The sequence below is a fragment of the Castor canadensis genome, chromosome 11, assembly GCF_047511655.1.
Source record: "Castor canadensis chromosome 11, mCasCan1.hap1v2, whole genome shotgun sequence".
NCBI lineage: Eukaryota > Metazoa > Chordata > Mammalia > Rodentia > Castoridae > Castor > Castor canadensis.
Genome location: NC_133396.1, coordinates 64,029,130 through 64,047,866, shown reverse-complemented (window position 1 = coordinate 64,047,866; position 18,737 = coordinate 64,029,130). Strand labels below are relative to the sequence as shown.

The following is an 18,737-nucleotide window of genomic DNA, read 5'->3' as shown; positions in this document are numbered from 1 at the left end:
GGGTAGGCACAGGCTCTGACTGATTTTCATAGACATCCAAAGATTCAGGGACCACCCTTCAGTCAAACCCCCATACTATGCGGGCCCGCATCTGTGTTCCAAGGACTCACCCAATGCCCGGCAGCCCCCCAAATGCCATTGGAACAGTGTTTTTGGGTAGCCTATCAGACTGTCGTGGGGAGGACTCTGGGAAGAGGCGGGGGCACAGTCGTTGTCCTTAGAGGGCTTCTTCTCTTTGTCAGGACTTGCGCATACCTCTTTTCTTCTCTCCTCTAACTGCGAGTCAAAACAAGGCTACAGCCCATCCCCCGGTGTCCAAGATATCACACCTCCTGGGCCTCCTCCATCCTTGCAGACTGCTTTCCCTTAGCCTCCAGCCTCTTCTCACCCCTGGAATAAGAGGTCCTTGCCTCCCCAACACTGAGCAATCAGTTGAGAGCCTCTTTTTCCTCTCCAGCTCCCAAGGATGTAGATGCCTCCACAATCACATGGCAGTCACATTTCCATCTACCTTCTATCTGCCTCTCTCTCTCTCTCTTTCTCTCTTCTTATAAATCAAACTGGGTTAAGGTGTAATTCACATACAATAAAATGTACCTACTTTAGACACACAATTTGATGAGTTCTGAGAAATGCATGTAGCCACCCCATAGTCCATCATTCTGGAAGGTTCCCTCCTGCCTTTTGGCAGTCAGTCTTTCCCCAGCTCCCAGGCCCAGGGAATCACTGATCTGCTTGTCACTCCAGATTCGTCCTGCCTTTTGTGGAACTTCACATAAGTGGAATCACAGGATGGGTGCTTTTAGTGCTTAGCCTCTTTCACTCAGCACAGAGATCTTACGCTCTCTTCATGTTGTTGCATATTTGGTCATTTGTTCCTTTTATTGCTGAGGATTATTCTTTTGTGGACACACCATATTTGCTTTATCCCTCACTTATGAATGGACTTTGGGACCCTGTACTGAGTTAGACTGCTTGACACTTAGGCTCAGCCCTTCGGGTACATGTCTTCCTTTTTCCTTCCTGCCTCTCATTTTGCTCAGTTTCTTCTAACACAGCCCCAACATGGTCCCTCCCACCTCTGTGAGGGGTGGAGCACAAAGTCCTGGTTTCTGGAGGAGCAGGGGGACCCGGGGAACATTTTGGAAGCTGATACCTCTGAGATCAACAGGGGTGAGCAGGGGCTTGCCCCAGAATTCCCTCCTGGGTGAGCAGCTGTGAGGTAAGGAAACCTCTGTTTACCTTGGCTGCCCCATCTTGGCCTGTGGACTCCATGCCATGGGTTGGACAGAGCTGGACATGAGCAGACCCGGGTGGGGGTGGAGGCAAAATATGCCTGGCCACGGAAACCCAGAGGATGCTGGCTACACACCTCTGCTGCCAGTTCCCTCAGCCCATCTCAGCTCCACACACTGCCACCATGAGACAAGCCAAGTCAAGAGTCAGGGCCTTGAAGAGCCTTGGATAAGTCATTGTCCTTCTGGATCTCAGGCTCCTTATCTCTTAAATGGAGGCCTGGCCTCCTGCCTGGTCCATGTCACAGGGCTGGCTGAAGACCCTGAGAGGAGACATATGAGAAGGTTGTATATGACAGACCTCATAGATTACCCATGTAGCAGATAATCCTTCTGTCCATCCCTCCCACATCAGAAGCCCCAGGAGCTCCCAGACAGGGCTTGTCCCCTTCCTAAGAGTTGGCTTCATGGACCTACGACATCAGCCCACACTCAGAAGCACTTGTGCTCTTCTGTTTAGTTTTTTTGTGCTGTTGGGGATGTACCCAGAGCCTCACGAATGCTGTCACTCATCTACATTCTCAGCATGGTAATCTGGTTATTTATGATGTTTTTTTGTGTTTTTTTGGTGGAACTGGGGTTTGAATTCAGTTTCATACTTGCAAAGCAGGCTCTTTGAACCATTTGAACTACACCTCCAGTCCATTTTGCTTTAGTTATTTTGGAGATGGAGTCTTGCAAACTGTTTACCCAGGTTCCAATCTCAGCCTCCCAAGTAGCTAGGATTATAAACATGAGCCACTGACACCCAGTTCTAAAAATTCTTAATTTTTGAAGAAAGAGTTCCAGGTTTTCATTTTCAAGCTGGCCCAAGATAGCTGGGTAGAGAACTAGATATCAGACATTCCAGGTGAGTCTCTAAAGACAAATAGGAACTTGGCTAGTTCTTGCCTAGAGCTCTGCTCCCTGGCTACCTGGGCAGGTCAACTCATCTCAAGTCTCAAGCACCCTTTCAGAGGGGGTCCCTGGGTACTGTGAACTGAGGGAAGTCATGGGGAGGGGCAAAGAGATGCCTTTGAACTAGGCTCAGAAGGGCCAGACATGGATATGATTCTGGGAGTTGAGGAGAGGGAAGCAGAGCAAGAGACTTCAGTGAAAGTTGCAGAACCTACCAAAAAAAATTAGGGTCTCCTGAGATTCAGGCTCCAGGCTTGGCCCTGCCTAAGGCTATCATGTTACCCCCCACACCCATGCAAATCATAAACAGCTTAAAACATCTCTGAACACATGCTTAAACTGTCAAGTGCTATCCATGTGCAGAGCAAGCAGGCTGAATCAATGAGGGCCTCAACCTGCATCTGCTATTGGGATGTGGTTCAGAGTTGTAGTTCCAGTCACCGCCTCTCCAAAGCCCCGTCTCAGAGGAACACACCAATCCTGGTGATACAGGAATATCCCATACCTTCACTTTGCTGGAGTCCAGGTGGGCAGACCCTAGGTAGATTCCCAGCTGGCAAAAAGACACTGGCAGCGCTCCATTCCCCCAGCACACAACCTTTATTTTTCTACCAGACACTTTCTACTTGCCCTTGCCAAGACACTTCCAACTCTGTTTCTCTCTTGGGCCTTCCAGAACCTTTGAGAGGGGAGGAAGGAAGCATGGGGGACAGGGCTGTAGAATATAGAGCCCATTTATCTGTGAGGCAGGCTGAGAGGACTTTTGATTCTGGGGATCAGGGGAGGAATGTGAATCTTTGATTTACATATAAAATAATCACTTTGTACACTCAGGAAGGGGTGAGAACACAGACAGGTGTGTACAGTGTTCTGCCATGCCTAGCTAGTTTTCGCCAACAGAACAAAAGCAAAGTTAAGAGAAAAACATCCTGTCCCTCAAATGCTATCTTCTACCATCTGACAGATCATGCACAGATGCTGCAACCCTCTGGCAGGGACAGGAAGTGCTCTTGAGGAATGGCCATCCTTTTGGCTCATGGGTATGTGTTTAGGGAGAGATGGGCAAAGAGTGATGCCAAGGAGAGTCCAGGAGACCAGAATTACCCAGCTGTGCAGAATGACCTAACACTGGCTGGGTAGGAGGGCACAGTAGTCAGGGACCCAAAGATGTCTGCAGTCTCAGGCACCAGGGACACAGATAGCAAATCTGGCCTCTGCTTGGCAGACCAGGCTATACTAAGTCATATACCTGGGGCAGGAAAACCTGAGTTTGAGAAGTGAGCTGAGAACTGGGGATACAGACAAACTGAGGGAGGCAGCTCAGACCATCTCCAGGGAAAGGCAGTCTTTGCCCAGCCCCTTCTCTGCTCCTGTATTCTCCCTTCTGACCCCTCAACGCCCTCTGGCCTGCACATATAAACAATCAAGCTCTGGCTCTCCTGAGCTGACTTGGTGGGGGCAGAGCCAAGTGGGGGTGCTGCCTGCCTCACTGTGCACAGCTGGGACCAGATGGCCCCCTATGATCCTAGCCCCCCCGCCGCTGACCACACTCCAGACGAGGCACTAAGTGAGAGGTCAGAGCCAGTAAGAAGGCCCTAAGAGTGTTCCATCAGGGTCCAAGCACAGGTCACCAAACAAATTCCCAGCCTCCAAGCAGAAGAGGACATGCTAGAGGATGTGCAGAGGGGAAGGACTCTGTATCTCTGATGTGCTGCCTCTGGCTTCTTGGTAGTGCCTCCCAGGCTCAGCCCCCGGGCTGGAGCTATAGGAAGGGAACTTCCCAGGAGACATGAGCCATGAGTCCTCAGGTCAGAGGGAAATGGAGACAGGGACCCCGGAGCTGGGCCTGCGGGTGGTCATTCTGGCCTTAGGTTTGTGGTGCATCCAGCAGGGCCTGGTGGGCAGGGGGTGAGTGTGGTGGTAGGGGTGGGGACGGGGGACAAATGCCAGGGCACCATCAGCTTCAGATCCACACTGGAGACTCCTCTCTACTTCCAGCACTCACTTCTGATCCTTTTTTTCTGGAAGAAAAACCGGAGAGCAAGTTAAGGCAGGTGAGAGAACACATCCAGGCTGGCCCCTTCCACCCTCCATTTCTCTGGGGGATAGCCCCTTCTCCCATGGCCTCACTTCCTCCAGTCTATCCCCAGCCAGGCCAGCCTTCTTGCGATGCAACCTGGACACCTGCCCCTGGCCACCACCCTCACCTCCCCAGGCCTCCTGAACTTTACATGTTCCCTCAACATTACCAACCTGCCCCAAGGAAAACTCTCCTCTTGCTTTTCAGTTTTGGACCTTCCACCCCCCATCACGAGGTCCAGAAATGGAGTATCCTCCCCACCTCACCCCTGTATCCCACATATAGTTCTGATTTTAACAAAATCTCTTGAGCTGACCCCAACAGGCCTCAAGGTCCTGCCCGAGTTCTTTGCCCATCCCAACTCACTACCAACCTCCTGTGGTTGGTATCACTCAATAGCCCAAACCCAGCCCCCTATCACCTTCCACAGCTCCCCACTGTCCAGATGAAAGTCCAGGGCTGCTTCACACCTTGGACCTTCCCATATCTGTCCCCATTCAGCTTCTCCAGCCCTCTCTTCTCCGGTCTATCCCACAGGCCTCCTGATAGCAGCTCAGTGGCACCTGGGTAGAGCCAGGGGTGGGGCAAGAGGGCCCCCGGGCCCAGAGCTGACCCTGCATCTACAATTCTCCCCAAGATACATCCTTATAAATCATAGGGAAGCTACAAGTGTCAGGCCTCAGCAAAACTTCCCTAAAAGGCCACTAGGCTGGCTTGGGAATGTGAAGGGTCCCCTCTCACCGCCACCCTGTCCAGCTTTAGGAGGCCCAAGGGATTGCAGCGCCTGCTGTACCAGTCCAGAGCTGTATGGCCTTCCAGCAAGCACACAACCGCCTCAGATGTGCCGCAAGCACTCAGCATGGGTCCCTCCTATGGGTCCTACAACCACTCCTTTTATAAGCCAAACTTCACAAGGACCACAGTCAACATCTCCAGCCAGTGGTAGAGGTAGAAGCATTGCCTATGACCAGCTCATCCTCAGCCAGGACTTTGTCTCCTCCCCAGAGCAGTTCAAAACCACTCCTTGCTTTTAGTCTAGCCTCCTACAGTGTCTCCCATGGTCACTGCAGATCCTCCTATAGTTGCATGCTTTTTGTAGCCTCCGCATCACTCTGATGGCATGTTCAGTGCCCTTACCTTGGCATTCAAAGCCCTTGCTGCCCTCTGCACCTCACCTCTGCCCTGCACTCTAGGCTCCAGTCCCATCAGAGATGTCCTAGCCCCTGCCCCATCAGGTTCAGTTCCATCCTTTCAAGTCTCCACTTTAATGCCAAATCTTCTAGAAACTACCCCTTGCCCCAGTCTGGCAGTCCTTCTAACCTATCCCATCTGGGCCCTTTCCCTTCCGTCAGACCCAGAAATCTTGAGTTCAGCAGCCAATACAGGGTTTTCTTCACATGCAGAATTCTCTCCCTTTTAAATATTCTCAAGAAAACTTTCTGAATTCCTTGGCTTTTTGGCCACTAGGGACACCTCTTAAGAAAGACAAAAGAAGCTGCCCAGCTACCTGTGTACCCAGGAGGTTGACTGTGGTCAGGGCTGGGATGCCTCCACCCTGTGGCTGCAATTTCTGGCAACAGACCTATTTCTTCCTGGGCATCTCACCAGGGGTATACACACAGGGTGAGCCAGAAAGAACCGTGTGTGTGTGTGTGTGTGTGTGTGTGTGTGTGTGTGTGTGAAGCCCAGAATGGTCTAGACCAGCTCCCATGGCCTGTCTATGGGCTTCAACAGGTCCGTTTTGGCTGAGCACACACCTCTACCCTCAGGAGAACCACCCCTTACTTGAGTCTGGCCACTCCCTGGAGAGATCAGTGGGAGGCCAACTTCTCCAGAGAGGAGGCAACTCATTTGGGCCCTTCTTAACATAACTTTTGTAGCATCCAGCAGTGTTCGCCAGCATGGGGGATGGGAGCCCCTTATGAATGACAGGCATGGGATTTATTTATAGCCTCCCCCTCTTCCCTGGGGCAGGGGTACATTCCTGCCAGAAATGGCTCCAAAGTCCTGGCTGCCCAAAGCAGGGCTTAGCCATTTGCCTGGCGCTTACCCAGGCCCTCCACAGTTATCCAGTTCACTGCTCTACATACTATACTCTGCCCATCATTCTGACCCTTGCCACTCTAACAAATACTCCTGAGTCAAGGCAGATTCTCCCTTACACCCATCCATAAGGCGACAGCCAAGAGGTCGATCCAGTATGATCTGGGGTTCAGGAGGTGGCAGTTGCCTACTTCAAGCCTGTTCAACTGTCCTGAGAATGCTAGATCAAGACAAGGCCATGCACAGGCGTCAGAGGCCAAGGCCTGCGTAGCACACAGCACCTAACCAACCTAGGGAGTGGCAGAGTGAGGTCAGCAAGGCAGCATGGCCCTGAGGGTGCTCCCATTGGTAGCCCAGTGAGCTTAGCCAGGATCCCTGCAGCACAAGATCCCCAGATACTTCATGATCCAGAGTAGCTCTCCCACTGTACAGACAGGGAGGCTGAAGCTGGACCACACCCTGGGCCGGTGGGGAGGCTGCTGGAGGGAAGTAGGTGGGAGAGTGCAGAGTCTTCCACTCACCATCCACGTGGTTCCGAGACAGGTACTTGAGGGCCTCATCAAGCAGGATGACAGGCAGAGACATCTGTAGCACCACCACCCACTGCCGCCCACTCAGTGGGGTCACCTGGAAAATGAGCTGGCCAGGTGGGGGAAAGAGTCCATTAAAGGAAGAATGGTCAGGTTCCTGACTGCCCACCTGATTCATCCATCTGGACACCAGTGGACTCTGCATGGTCACATCTAAGATCCTTTGAGGTCCAACCTCCAGACTAAGATCATTGCTCACTAGGTTTCCTTTGCCAGAAGTGCCGCCCCCTTCCTCACCCACAGGACCAAATGATCTTGGTCCATGCCAGTGGCTGGCAGGACCTCTCACCAACCTGTCCTCCATAGATTTTTTTTTGGGGGGGGTGGATACTGGGGTTTGAACTCAGGGCTTCGTGCTTACTAGCAGGTGTTCTACCACTTAAGCCACACATACAGCCCCCACCCTGTCCTCCAGACAGCTTCCACACAGAGGTGCCCAGAAAGGCCCAGTGTCCAGCCAGGGCATCTAATGTCCTGTCACCCAAGGAACTGAGGGGGAAGAGGCACATGGGGCAACTCACAGGCAGGGGTGGCACAAACAAGATGAGAAAGTGCAGGGCCATGGACATGGCCACGGCTGCCAGGAGCCAGGGATTCAGCCAGGGTGGCATCCGCAGCAGTGACTGGTTCTCAGATACGCTGCCGAAGGCACAGGGGTCTCACCTCAGGCTGGGATAAGGAGGCCCGTGGGGCACCCACACCTCAGCACCACTGATGGGCTGGCTGCAGAGCCAGGACAGGTGTTATTGCAGTTCACCCCGCCCTCAGAAACCCATCCAGGAGTGTGGATTCTTTCCCTCAGATCCAATCCTGGTCCCCCCATGTCTTCAAACCCCAGCCTCAGCTCCTTTGCTCCTAGAACCCAATTCTGGCCCTCAGAACCCTTCAGATGCCAATCTTGGTCAACTCTGACTTGTATCCCAGCCCCTCTGACCTTTGGCCCTAGCTCCAAGCCTTCTGCCCAGCCTACCTGTTGAGGGCATTGCACATTTCAATGGTCACCAGCACAGACAAGGCCATAGTTGTGGGAAAGCGGGACTCAAAGATCTCGCAGTTGATGCCAGCAAAGAGTGGGTTGTCCTCGGAGCACTTCAGGAAGTTCCTCTGAGGGCATCATGGTGGGGTCAGGAAGAGCAGCCATGGGCGGATGAGCAGAGGGAAACCCTCCCACACCCTTGGCCACACCTAAAGATGACTAGTGGGCAGAGTACTGTCGGGAAGCCACAAGGGTGCTTGGCTCCAAAACGGGGCCAGAGAGAAGGGCACACAGAGCGACAGGGGCTTTGGTGGACCACAGGAATAGCAGCTGGCTGGGGAGGACTCTAGGGGGCCCCAGGGCTAGGGGAGGGTCCAGGTTTTCTGGGACTCTAGGTCTCTGAGGTCAGGAATAGGGGGACAGTAATGGACTGACACCAGTAAGCAAGTAAATACATGTGAAAATCAGTCCACAAAAATCATGGCTGAATGGAATTCACCTTCAAGGGCTAGAAGACAAAGACCTCTTCACTGTTACTAGATAAGGCTCCATTCCTGCCTCATTCCCTTTGTCACTGAAACCCAGTACTACCAGCCCCACTTCCTGCATATAACATGGATGACTAGTTGCTAGGATGCAGTCTAGACACCCAATTAACAAGAAGCTGTCAGCACCCAATAAAGGAAAAGCCTTGGCCCCCTGTAGTTCCAGTGGGTTTTCTTTCTGCTCCTAAGCTTTGTTCAGACTCTACAGCCAAACAGATGAACTGAGGACGTCTGGACTCTCCTGTCTTGCTCTCTCCCACACCATGGGGATGATTTCAAGTAGTCATGACTGGTAAGCAGCTTGGCATCAATCCATTCTTGGGAGTCTCCTCTGAACACGGAGATCTTTAAAGGTAAAGGTTTAGAAATAGGGGCCTGGAGCTGTGAAAAGAATCCTTCAAGAGAAAGCTGTAAAGTGCGAGGCTGCCTGGCTGTCTGAACAGAAAGCTGAGCAGTAAGGGCGTCATCACTTTCCCAGCCTGCATGAGTGCAACCGATAAGGCAGCTCTGGGTGCCTTCCTCTGTTCTTTCGTGCCAGAAGTAAAGTTACAGAAGATTATGAAAGACTGTGGTTTGGCTAGCTCTCTTCTTTTATCAAAGAGATAGAGAATTGGATCTCTTTTAAACAAATTATGGCACTGTCCTCAAAAACCATGCCCCAACATTTGAGGCAACTGTACTGTCCCCACACCCTGCAGTGCTGGGGATGGAACCCAGCCTTGCCCATGCTAGGCAGGGGTGCTACCACTGAGCTACAACCCAGCCCTGCGCTTGTTTGTACTTGGTGCTGATCATACGGCAGAGAAAATGTTCCAAACTTGGAACCCAGAGTGACCAAGCCTTCCTGCTAGTTGTGCCAAGCAGTCAGGCTCTGCCATCCTAGATTTTAACAACTTAAGCAAAGGTATGCACAAACGCAGGTGCATGCACCTCCCACCTGGGCACACGCATGCTGACATCCTCCTGCTCAGCTCATCCCCAGGGTGAAATATTAACAGTCATGTCAGGGTGTTTCCACAGATCTACTGCCCTGGCCATATACTCTGCCAGTTCTGGTCCTCCAGAACTGTGAACCCATGTCACACACATTAGGCCCACTGTGGCCTCCCGGTTTATCGGGAGGTGATCAGAGTTGAAATTCTGTCTCCTAGGTACATCAGGAACCCCAAAAAGAATCCATTCCTATCTGTGAAGGCTACTCTCCCTACTTAGCCTTCCTGGCTGTTTCCTATTTCCCCTTCCTGCACGGCCCTCTTTGGGTTTTTGTTTGCTTGTCTGGGTTTTTTGAGATAGGATATTGCTAGATAGCACAGGTTGGCCTAGAGCTTGCAATTCTCTTGCCTTAGACTCCCAAGTGCTGGGATTACAGGTTTGTACCACACCTGGCTCCCCTTTGGGTTTTACTAACTTAACACATATGGCTCTTACTAAGTGCCAGGTGTTGTTCTAAGCACTACACAAATACTAACTCAGTGAATCCTCTGATAACCCAATGAGGTAGGACCACTATTCATTTTATAGATGAGTAAACTAAGGCACAGAGAGGTCAAGAAACCTATCCAAAGTCACACAGCTAGCATGTAGTGAACTAGAGTGTGAAACCCAGTATCCTGGATCTAAACTCCTGCCTCCTGCTGTTAACCACTCTGTTGCCTTTTGGCACCTCCTTCTAGGTACCCTGGGGTTCTGGACCCCTCTGACTGGTGGTGGGGGTGGGGTGGATCTAGCATGACACAGGTGTCCTCTGATAACCAGGCACTGGAACCAAGCAGAGATGGAGAGTTTAGTGTGGGGAAGTGTGATGAACTTGGTGTTGGCCTTTCAGTTTGCAAGGGAGTTGTGGGACATGGCAGAGAAGGTGAACAGCTCCATCTATGGGCCTGGAACTCAGAAGGGGGGTCATCGGAGATTTGGAACCCTAGTCTAAATGCTAGTGACAGTCACAGGGCTGAAAGGAGACAATGCAGCACCAGCCTGTCAGCCTGTGCACCTACAGGAACCAAAAGAGCATAGGTGCCAAGGTGACCTGAGCCTTAGCAGGTGGTGGGGGGAGGGAGGACAGGAATGTGGCTCCTTTCAGGTGACCTTAACAGAGGCAGCACTCAAGAAGAAAAGCTGCCTCCCTGCAGTTCTCTATCTTCCAAGCCCAGGCCCAAGACAGCAGAGGGCAGCTTTCAGAGCCGTGCCCACTAAGATGGTACTGTGCTGCACGATGCTGTGGTAGACAACTGCCAGCCAGGCGACTCCAAAAGGCAATGGGCCCTGCCCCTGAGGAGTATCTGTTGACCTTATGCCTGCGGTTCCACTATTTTGGGATCACTCCTCTGAGCCCTCCATGTTAGGGGGACTCCTTGATAAAGGTAAGACACCTCTGAGTGGTTATGGCCCTTGGTCCCCAAGTGACTGGAAGAGGATGCAGCATCTCCTCTGGCAAGGGACCAGGCTGGCATCTTGGATCTCCAGGACCTTCTGGGTTGGCTCCTCAGGTGGCTGATGGCCACAGAGGGTGGGGCAGGGTGGGAGTGGGGGAAAGGATGGCTGTAGGCCAGTCATGGCGATCTGGATCCCTCCTCTGAAACTCCCACAACCCACTTCAGTCCACCTTGGGGCTGCCTAATAGGCTCCCTTGCTCACCAGCTGGAAGAAAGTGATGTGGGGTCCCTCGGAGTCATACAGGAACCACCAGGTGGCGGCAGCCACTGTGGCCAGGCCTACGTACACTGCAGGTAGGGGAGGAGGCTGGCTGTAGTGGACAGCTGTGGTTCTCTGCCATCCACTTTTCTTTCCTAACAACTCATTGAATTTCTATCAGGGAACCACCCTCTCCCTCTGCAGGCCATACGGTTTGCAGACACCTATCAAAAAGGTTCTCTTCTGTTTAATTTATGGTTGTAATGGAGTACACATAAAGGCTGGAGATGGAGCAGCCACTCTGTCATCCAAAGACACCTGCCTGAGAATGGAGCTGAGGCAGAATATGACAGGGATACTGTCTTAGGCCTGGATCCAGCCATACCTGGAGTATGCCTCATGTTTTCAGTTTCATGAGGCTCCAGAGTTTCTCTTGGCAATACCAGCTGAGCTACCCTGTCTGCAGTCTGTAAATCTATCTGTCATGAGTCCTTAGGAAGCTTGGGAAGGCCAGCAAGGACTGGGCCCTGCTCACCTCCAATAGCCAGATACCGGAAGAAGAGCCAGCCACTGATGAGGGCCTCTTGAGGGTTCCGGGGAAGCTTCTCCATGATATCTAGGTCTGGAGGGTTGAAGCCCAGGGCTGTGGCAGGTAGGCCGTCTGTCACCAGGTTCACCCAGAGCAGCTGCACAGGGATCAGGGCTTCAGGCAGGCCCAGAATTGCCGTGAGGAAGATGCTAGAACCAGAGGCATGGGCTCTAGCCTCCAGCAGGCAAAGGTTCAGCTTCAGGTCATAGCCCAGGCCCAGGACCGCCCTGTCTCCACTGAACCATTTATTTGCTGGTGCTGCTGTGTGTGCACAAGCAAGGGGAATGTACACACAGGAGAGGGGTGTGTAAACATACCCACACCCACTCAGACTACCTCCTCCAGGCCCAGCTCTGCACCCAAAATACCTGCCCTTTAGGCCTAGCAGAAGCTAGGACACACATATATGCACATGTGTGCGCACATGCCCAAGCATCAGACACACACAGTACACCTGGCACCTGCCACACACACAGTCTGACAAACATAAGCGAACATCCCTATGCAGAGGTGCAGAGTCCATACGTGCTTACCATTCTCCACAGGCATCTTGCACATGTGAACAGTGTGCACACAATCACACGCTGGCCCACATCCTGCTTCTATTCACACTCCCAGATGCCTAAGAGCACACATGCATACATCAACGTGTGCACACATCACTCACTCCGGCATGCACACACAGGCTTCTCTAAGTCTTGTGAGTCTGAAAGTGGGAAGCTGATGACTGGAGGTCCTTTGGGGTAGACCAAGATCATGGGTCATCAGGGCCTTGAGAGAATAACAAGGTGTCCCTTCCCTCCCCACCCAGCCAGGGCAGGCATGTATCCCTCGATCCCTGGTCCAAAGGGCCTCACCAGACCACCTCGCCGACATTCGAGGAAATGAGGTAGCGAATGAATTGCTTCATGTTACTATAGATGGCCCGACCTTCCTCTACTGCAGCCACAATGGATGCAAAGTTGTCATCTGACAGCACCATCTCTGCAGCAGACTTGGCCACGGCTGTGCCTGAGCCCATGGCAATGCCAATCTCTGCTTTCTTCAGGGCTGGTGCATCGTTCACCCCATCACCAGTCTGTAGGCAGGGTCAGGTAGAACACACCTGAGAAACTTCCCTTCCACCTCTTGCCTCCCCACAACTCAGCTTACCCAATATTAGGGGATGTCCCCAAGGAGGAAGACAGAAGAGATGATGGGGTCAAGAATGAACTTAGAAACTGGGCTGAGGATGAGGCGAAGGGAAGGTGAAGGGGTTCAGGCAAGGAGAAAGTTGGGGAGAAGATCAAGTCTAAGTTCAGAGAAAATGAGGGAGGAGGGTGGGCAAGGATGAAAGCATACGGAGTGGAAGATGAAATGGAGGAGGTTAGGGAGAAAGCCATAGTCAATTCAGATAGTGAAGGTCAGGATCAAGATCAGACTCAGGCTCAAGATTAAAAAAAGAGATTAAGGAAGAGGCCCAGTCAAGGTTACTGTCCAAATGAGCAGGGGTATCATAGTTAAGGAGTTGCCATTGAAGTCAAGATCAGAGGCAAATAAAAGTTGAGGTCAAAATAAAGGTGAGAGTGGACAAGGTTAACACTTGGGATAACTTCTGGGTCTAGAGCAAGGCTGGAACCCACATCATGGTTGAGCTCAAAGTAAAAAAAATCCAGATTAAGATGGAGATCAAGGTCAGGGACAAAGTCAGAATAAGCATCAAAGATAAAGTGAAGAGCCAGGCTACAACTGTAATCAAGTCAGCCACCTCCCCAGGTCCCAGGCCCGTGGACTCACCATGGCGGTGACCTCATTGAAGGACTGCAGGTTCTCCACAATTCGGGCCTTGTGTGCTGGCTCCACACGGGCGAAGCAGCAGGCAGAGCGGCAGGCACGGCGCTGCTGCTCAAGGCTGAGGTCATCAAATTCACGGCCTGTATAGGCCTTGTCTGACACGTCCTCTGTGTCCCCAAAGATGCCAAGCCGACGGCAGATGGCCACAGCTGTGCCTTTATTGTCCCCTGTGATCATGACCACTCGAATGCCTGCCTGGTGGCAACGTGTGATGCAGGCAGCCACCTCAGGCCGGGGTGGGTCCAGCATGCCCACACAGCCTACAAAGGTCAGGTCTGTCTGTAGAGGGGAGGCAGAGGCAAACCAGAACTGAGCACATCCTCAACCTTCTAACCCATCAGCCACTGCAGGGAGACACGAGGCTCCCAGCACCTACCTCGTACTGCACAAACTTGCTGGTGTCATCCAGCTGCATGTCCTCCTTCCTCGGGGGCTGATCCCGGGTGGCCAGTGCTAGGCAACGCAGTGTGTCTGAGCCTGAGCCCCAGTCCCGGATCTTTGCAAGGATCTGCTCCCTGGAGGTGGTGTTCAGGGGTACTGTTCGGCTCCCCACACGAACTGAGCAGCAGCGCTCAATCACACTTTCAGGAGCCCCCTGCAGAGAGGGAGGGGGAGAGGAGGCAACTCCACCAACCAGGACCCCTCCTTCCCTCCTACCTAAGAGAAGAAACTGAGACCCATACATGGAGAAAGGCCTCCAAGGAAACACCCAGCAAAGCATTCCAAAATCCATTCTTTGGAAACTCAAAGTGGGAACCAAGTGGGCCGACTACAAGAAAGCTTAAAGGGAATAAGAAGATGAAGTCATAGCCACCCAGCAGGTAGTCCCTACCTCCACCAGCAAAGAAGGCCTGCGTGCAGCATTTGGAAGTGGGGGTGGGAGTAGCATTCCATGGGCCCTATGTCCTTACCTGCCTGATGCTGTTGACATCCAGTTCTATAGGAGCCTCAGCAGTAGGGAGGCAGGGGACCAGAAACAGAACCATGCAGAGGGTATGGTGGGTGTGGCCCCGGGAAGGTGGGCTTTGGTGGAAGGGTAACAGGTTCCTTCACACCAGGGGGGTCTCACTTTGGACTCCACGCAGGCCTAGGCAGTCTCTGAATACTCCATCAATGGTTTTTCCCTCTCCCAAGAGGCCACCCCAGAAGCTAACTTTTCAAAGTGGCCAGAGTTCCCAGTATGGAAAACTTTTCATCTCACAAGGGTTTAAAACCTCCACTGTGGGATAAAGTTAGGGCTGTGATTTCTACTTCAGGTTTTAAAGCAGCCACAGGAGGTGCTTTGGATGGAGGTTTGGATGTGAGCTGGTTCCATTCCCTCCCTGGGACTCAGTTTCCAAAAAACAGAGTATCAAGGGGAAGAACCAACCACATCCAACACCACTAGTCAAAGGCAAAAAGGGCTTCTGAGAGCTTCTAGTCCAACCTTGTTATTCACATGGGGAGACTTAGACCCACAGAAGGGCATGGATGACCCCTAGGTCATGTGACAAGATAGTAACCCTAAGCCTAGAGCTAGGACCATGATCAAGGACAGGCTTGTTCCCTTGGTCCTGGTTTACCCCAACCACATCAGGACGCTGCTCTTAGTTGCCCATGGCACTCTGACCACCCCACCTAGACTCACCACTTTGCTAATGGGCTTCACACCTCCCTTAGTCTCCCTTCAGACTGGTGTCTCAGATGACTAGAGCCCCAGGAGCCCCAGGCCACATATACAGGCCCCTACCTTCACAAACATCTTGCTGCCCTGGGCCTTGGGGTCAGAGCAGGTGGGCGTGCAATAAACTGACATGGATTTCCGGTCCCGGGAGAACTCGAGGGTGAACTCCTTCCTCATGAGCTGCTTGATGACCTGTGGTGTCCAGGCAGATAAGAGCATGAGAGACAGAGCCAGCAACTCTTGTCTGCTTCTCACTAGCTGTATGGTCCCAAGAAGAGACTCTCACTATTTGTGGTCAGCTATCTACACTCCCTAACTCTGGCCTTCAAAGCCACCCCCCCACCCTGCCCCAGTCTTCCCCTCCAAAAGTTGCCATTTTCTGACAATTCATGTACTTTGCAACTCCAAGTCTTTGCCCACATTCAGTCTTTCCCTCTCTCTGCTTGGTAGCCAAGTCTTACCAGGCATTTGAGCTCCTTCCTCCTGCCAGAAGCCTCCTAAGACTGTGGTTTCCTCTCTCCCTTCTCCAGACACCCCAGAACCCCTAGCCACGAAGACCAGGCCAGAGCCCCAACTCTGCTCACCGCATTGCAGGCGCCAGCTCGCTCCACCCGGGACAGTGCATTCAGGTCTGTGTCAAACACATTCATCTTCTCCACCAGGCAAGTCAGGGCCGTCTCTGTGGCCTCTCCCACCTTCTCATACACACCCTTAGTCTGGAGGGTCCCAGGGGACAGGGGACAGGGGGTGAGGGGTTTGTTGCCCCTAGTCAGGCTCTCCAGTCTCACCTTCCACTCCCTCCTTGTCCCCAGACATGGCTTTGCCTGAGTTTGTGCAACCTCCTTTGCACAGGCCTGACTTGGGGTCAGGGTGGTGTCTGACTTCTACATCTACCCCTCAGCCCTAAGCATCAATGGTCATACACTGTCCCTGCCCTTCCACTCCTTTCAGCCTCCTTCACCAGGTTCTTCTTACTAGGCCTCAAACCTGCTGCCTGCTCCTCCCCTTCTCTCCTTGAGTCCCTACCTGCTCCTTGCCTTTAGCATCTTTCACTTGTTCACAAATGCCAGTACCCAGCCCAGGCCAGACCTCTTTCCAGAGCTCCAAGCAGACATAACCATTGCTGCCTAAGGGAACTTGTTCCCTAGGCAATCCTCAAGCTACCTCCTCCTCTCCTTATGTTTGCAACTCCAGTGATAGCCAGCCAGGACAGCAACATGGGCTGCCCTGACCTCTTTCCTCTCTTTCACCTAACTGGTCACCAAGACCTAGGGCTTCCGTTCCTAAATATCTCTGGGCTTCTCCCTTCTCCTGAAGCCCCAGTCAGGGTTCAGCTGGCATCCTTCCAGCCACACAGGACTCCCCATTTTGTTTTGTCCTGTCTGTGCTATTGTTCATGCAGAGGCCTGGGAGATTTTTGTAAATGCAAGCATGAATGTTATCACTCTGCTGAAAACCCTTTGGTGGCACTCTGCTTGCCCTCAGCTTGGCATGGGAGCTGACAGGTCTGGCTGAGGCTCTTCCTGCTCCAGCCACACGAATGACATTCAGCAGCTCTCACATCTGGCTTATGCAGACTGGGTCTTTTCTGGGTTGTACAGTCTGCTCTGTGCCCTCCTTTGTCCCACCCTCCACCCAACCTTCTGCAAGCATCACTGGTCCTTTGGTCTCTTGCACTGTAGTCCTCTACCGTCAGAAAGCCTCAGGGCAGGGTTCCAAAGCCAATCTGAGCAAGAGGGAGGGACGGTAGCCCATGTATGCATAGGGGACCATGCTCCTGGAATGTGGCCCTCCCCATGGACAAGGACCACTAACCCTGGGAGTTTTAAGACTCTAGGAAAAGGGTCTGTCCTGAGCACTCAGCGAGCACTAGGGAGGTCATGAAGGGAATGGGGCCCACCTCATTGTAATCCAGCGCTGAATCGTTGCACAGGGCACAGATGGTTGCCAGCTCCACAAGCCCATCAAACTGCCCACAGTGCACAGTCTGTTCCCCTTGCCACCTGTAGAGCTCAACAGGTTGGTACAAGACCCTGGCCCCACCCTGGGAGGTGTCTAGTTTCTGACGCCTCCCCAAGGAGACCTCACCCACCCACACAGCTGCATTGTCCCTCGCAGTCCCAGCCACCAGGAGGCCTTGCCCGCACCTCGCCCTACTCACACTTCGCCTTCCGGGGCATAAGTAGTACCCGAGATGGTGAATTCATGCAAACGGCAGAAGCCTGCTTCTGCTTCCGCTACCACGAACATCTAGGGAGCATAGGAACAAGCTCAGGTGGCTGGTTGCCTACCTTTTCCCTAGGCAACCAGTTTGAATGACACCTGATGGGGAGGTGTCTTGAGGCATTCCCCACCCCCCCATAAGCACCACCTGGCCTTCTTTCCCCATTGGAGGTAAGTAACAAGTACAGGGTCCAAGCTGAGGTAGGGACTCTGTTCTGCCAGGGGTGTCCAGCTCTGGTGTGGCCACTTGCTCTGGACTCCTGAAGGGATTATGGCTCATTCTTCTGAGCTAGGTAGGAAGTCTCTGTCTTTGCCCATGTCACTGTGAGTCCTGAATCTCAGTTTCTCTACTTGGCAACACTGGGAGACAGTGGGCTCAGAATCCAGCTGCCCTTCCTTTTCCTTCAAGGGGTTGAATTCCTGGTCTCAAGGGATGAACCCTGCTCTGAGGCACAATTCCTTCCACCCCAGAAATGACCAGAGAGTGAGACCCTGCCTGTGCACCTTAGGGAGAGGGGCTCTCCCCTCCCGGGGCAGCCCATTTCCTGTCTGTCTGCAGGCTCTGCAAGGTAAGTAAGTTATTGCTTCCTGGAAACTTCCTTGCTGCACATTCTCAAGAATGGGTGCCAGCCTGGCACCCATTAGATGTTCAGTAATGTTCCTTCCTTCTCATTCTCTGCTCCTGGGCAGCACTTCAGCTTGCTCACTTCCACAACCCCCCAATATTATGCTCCCCAAATCTTGACTTTGGTCAAAGAACACTGTTCAGATAAAATCCTAGAGATTTTAACAGGTCAGGGGCTGCGGGCAGTTAAAACCCACCAGTGCCCCTCCTCTGATGGGCTCCAATGGGTTGTCAGATCTCAGGATTCCTGAGGCCCAGTGGGTAGGCTGGGAGAGGAGTAATGGGAACTGGGAAAGTTGGGAAACCACAGCCTCCATTACTTCCCCAGCCACCTCTGCTGAGTTGGATGAGCCCTCTGTCCTTTGCAGTCTTAGTCACAATCTCTGGAACATGTGGACAGCAGACCTGGGAGGGGGATCGAGTGCCAGGGAATGAATAATTCCTGCCCTTGCCCTTCCCAGGTCACTGGAGCTGGCATATCTGGTGACAGAGACTGTACAATCACCATGGAGCAGGATAGAACCTGGGTCCAGGCCTACTTGGCTCAGATACCAGGGATGCTTGACCCTTTCCAGGGTCCTCTAAGGTTACCCAGCAGAGGTCATAATCCCAGGCTTCAGATGAGGAGACTGAGGTCTACAGACACAGCAACCTGTCCAGGACCCCACTATGACACATGGGCTCCAGTGACATAAGCTTAGCCAGGGGTTGTCTGCTACAGCTTGGCATGTGTCTGCTCTCCCCCAT

The 18,737-nt window shown here is 52.7% G+C and overlaps 1 protein-coding gene across 1 annotated transcript in view; it reads right to left on the bottom strand.

Moving 5' to 3' along the window:
- Positions 1 to 2,660: 2,660 nt before the first annotated feature.
- The window catches only part of Atp2a3 (ATPase sarcoplasmic/endoplasmic reticulum Ca2+ transporting 3), a 28,855-nt gene continuing 12,778 nt past the window's right edge, over positions 2,661 to 18,737 (bottom strand). The window contains exons 9-21 of the mRNA XM_020176175.2: positions 17,304 to 17,392; positions 17,043 to 17,145; positions 15,727 to 15,858; positions 15,209 to 15,334; positions 13,856 to 14,074; positions 13,423 to 13,758; positions 12,504 to 12,724; positions 11,593 to 11,795; positions 11,061 to 11,146; positions 7,876 to 8,009; positions 7,427 to 7,544; positions 6,837 to 6,954; positions 2,661 to 4,213 (exon numbers count right to left, since the gene is read on the bottom strand). Of these exons, the coding sequence (XP_020031764.1) occupies positions 4,194 to 4,213; positions 6,837 to 6,954; positions 7,427 to 7,544; positions 7,876 to 8,009; positions 11,061 to 11,146; positions 11,593 to 11,795; positions 12,504 to 12,724; positions 13,423 to 13,758; positions 13,856 to 14,074; positions 15,209 to 15,334; positions 15,727 to 15,858; positions 17,043 to 17,145; positions 17,304 to 17,392 (1,905 nt within the window). The 3' untranslated portion in view covers positions 2,661 to 4,193. The remainder of the gene's footprint in view (positions 4,214 to 6,836; positions 6,955 to 7,426; positions 7,545 to 7,875; positions 8,010 to 11,060; positions 11,147 to 11,592; positions 11,796 to 12,503; positions 12,725 to 13,422; positions 13,759 to 13,855; positions 14,075 to 15,208; positions 15,335 to 15,726; positions 15,859 to 17,042; positions 17,146 to 17,303; positions 17,393 to 18,737) is intronic.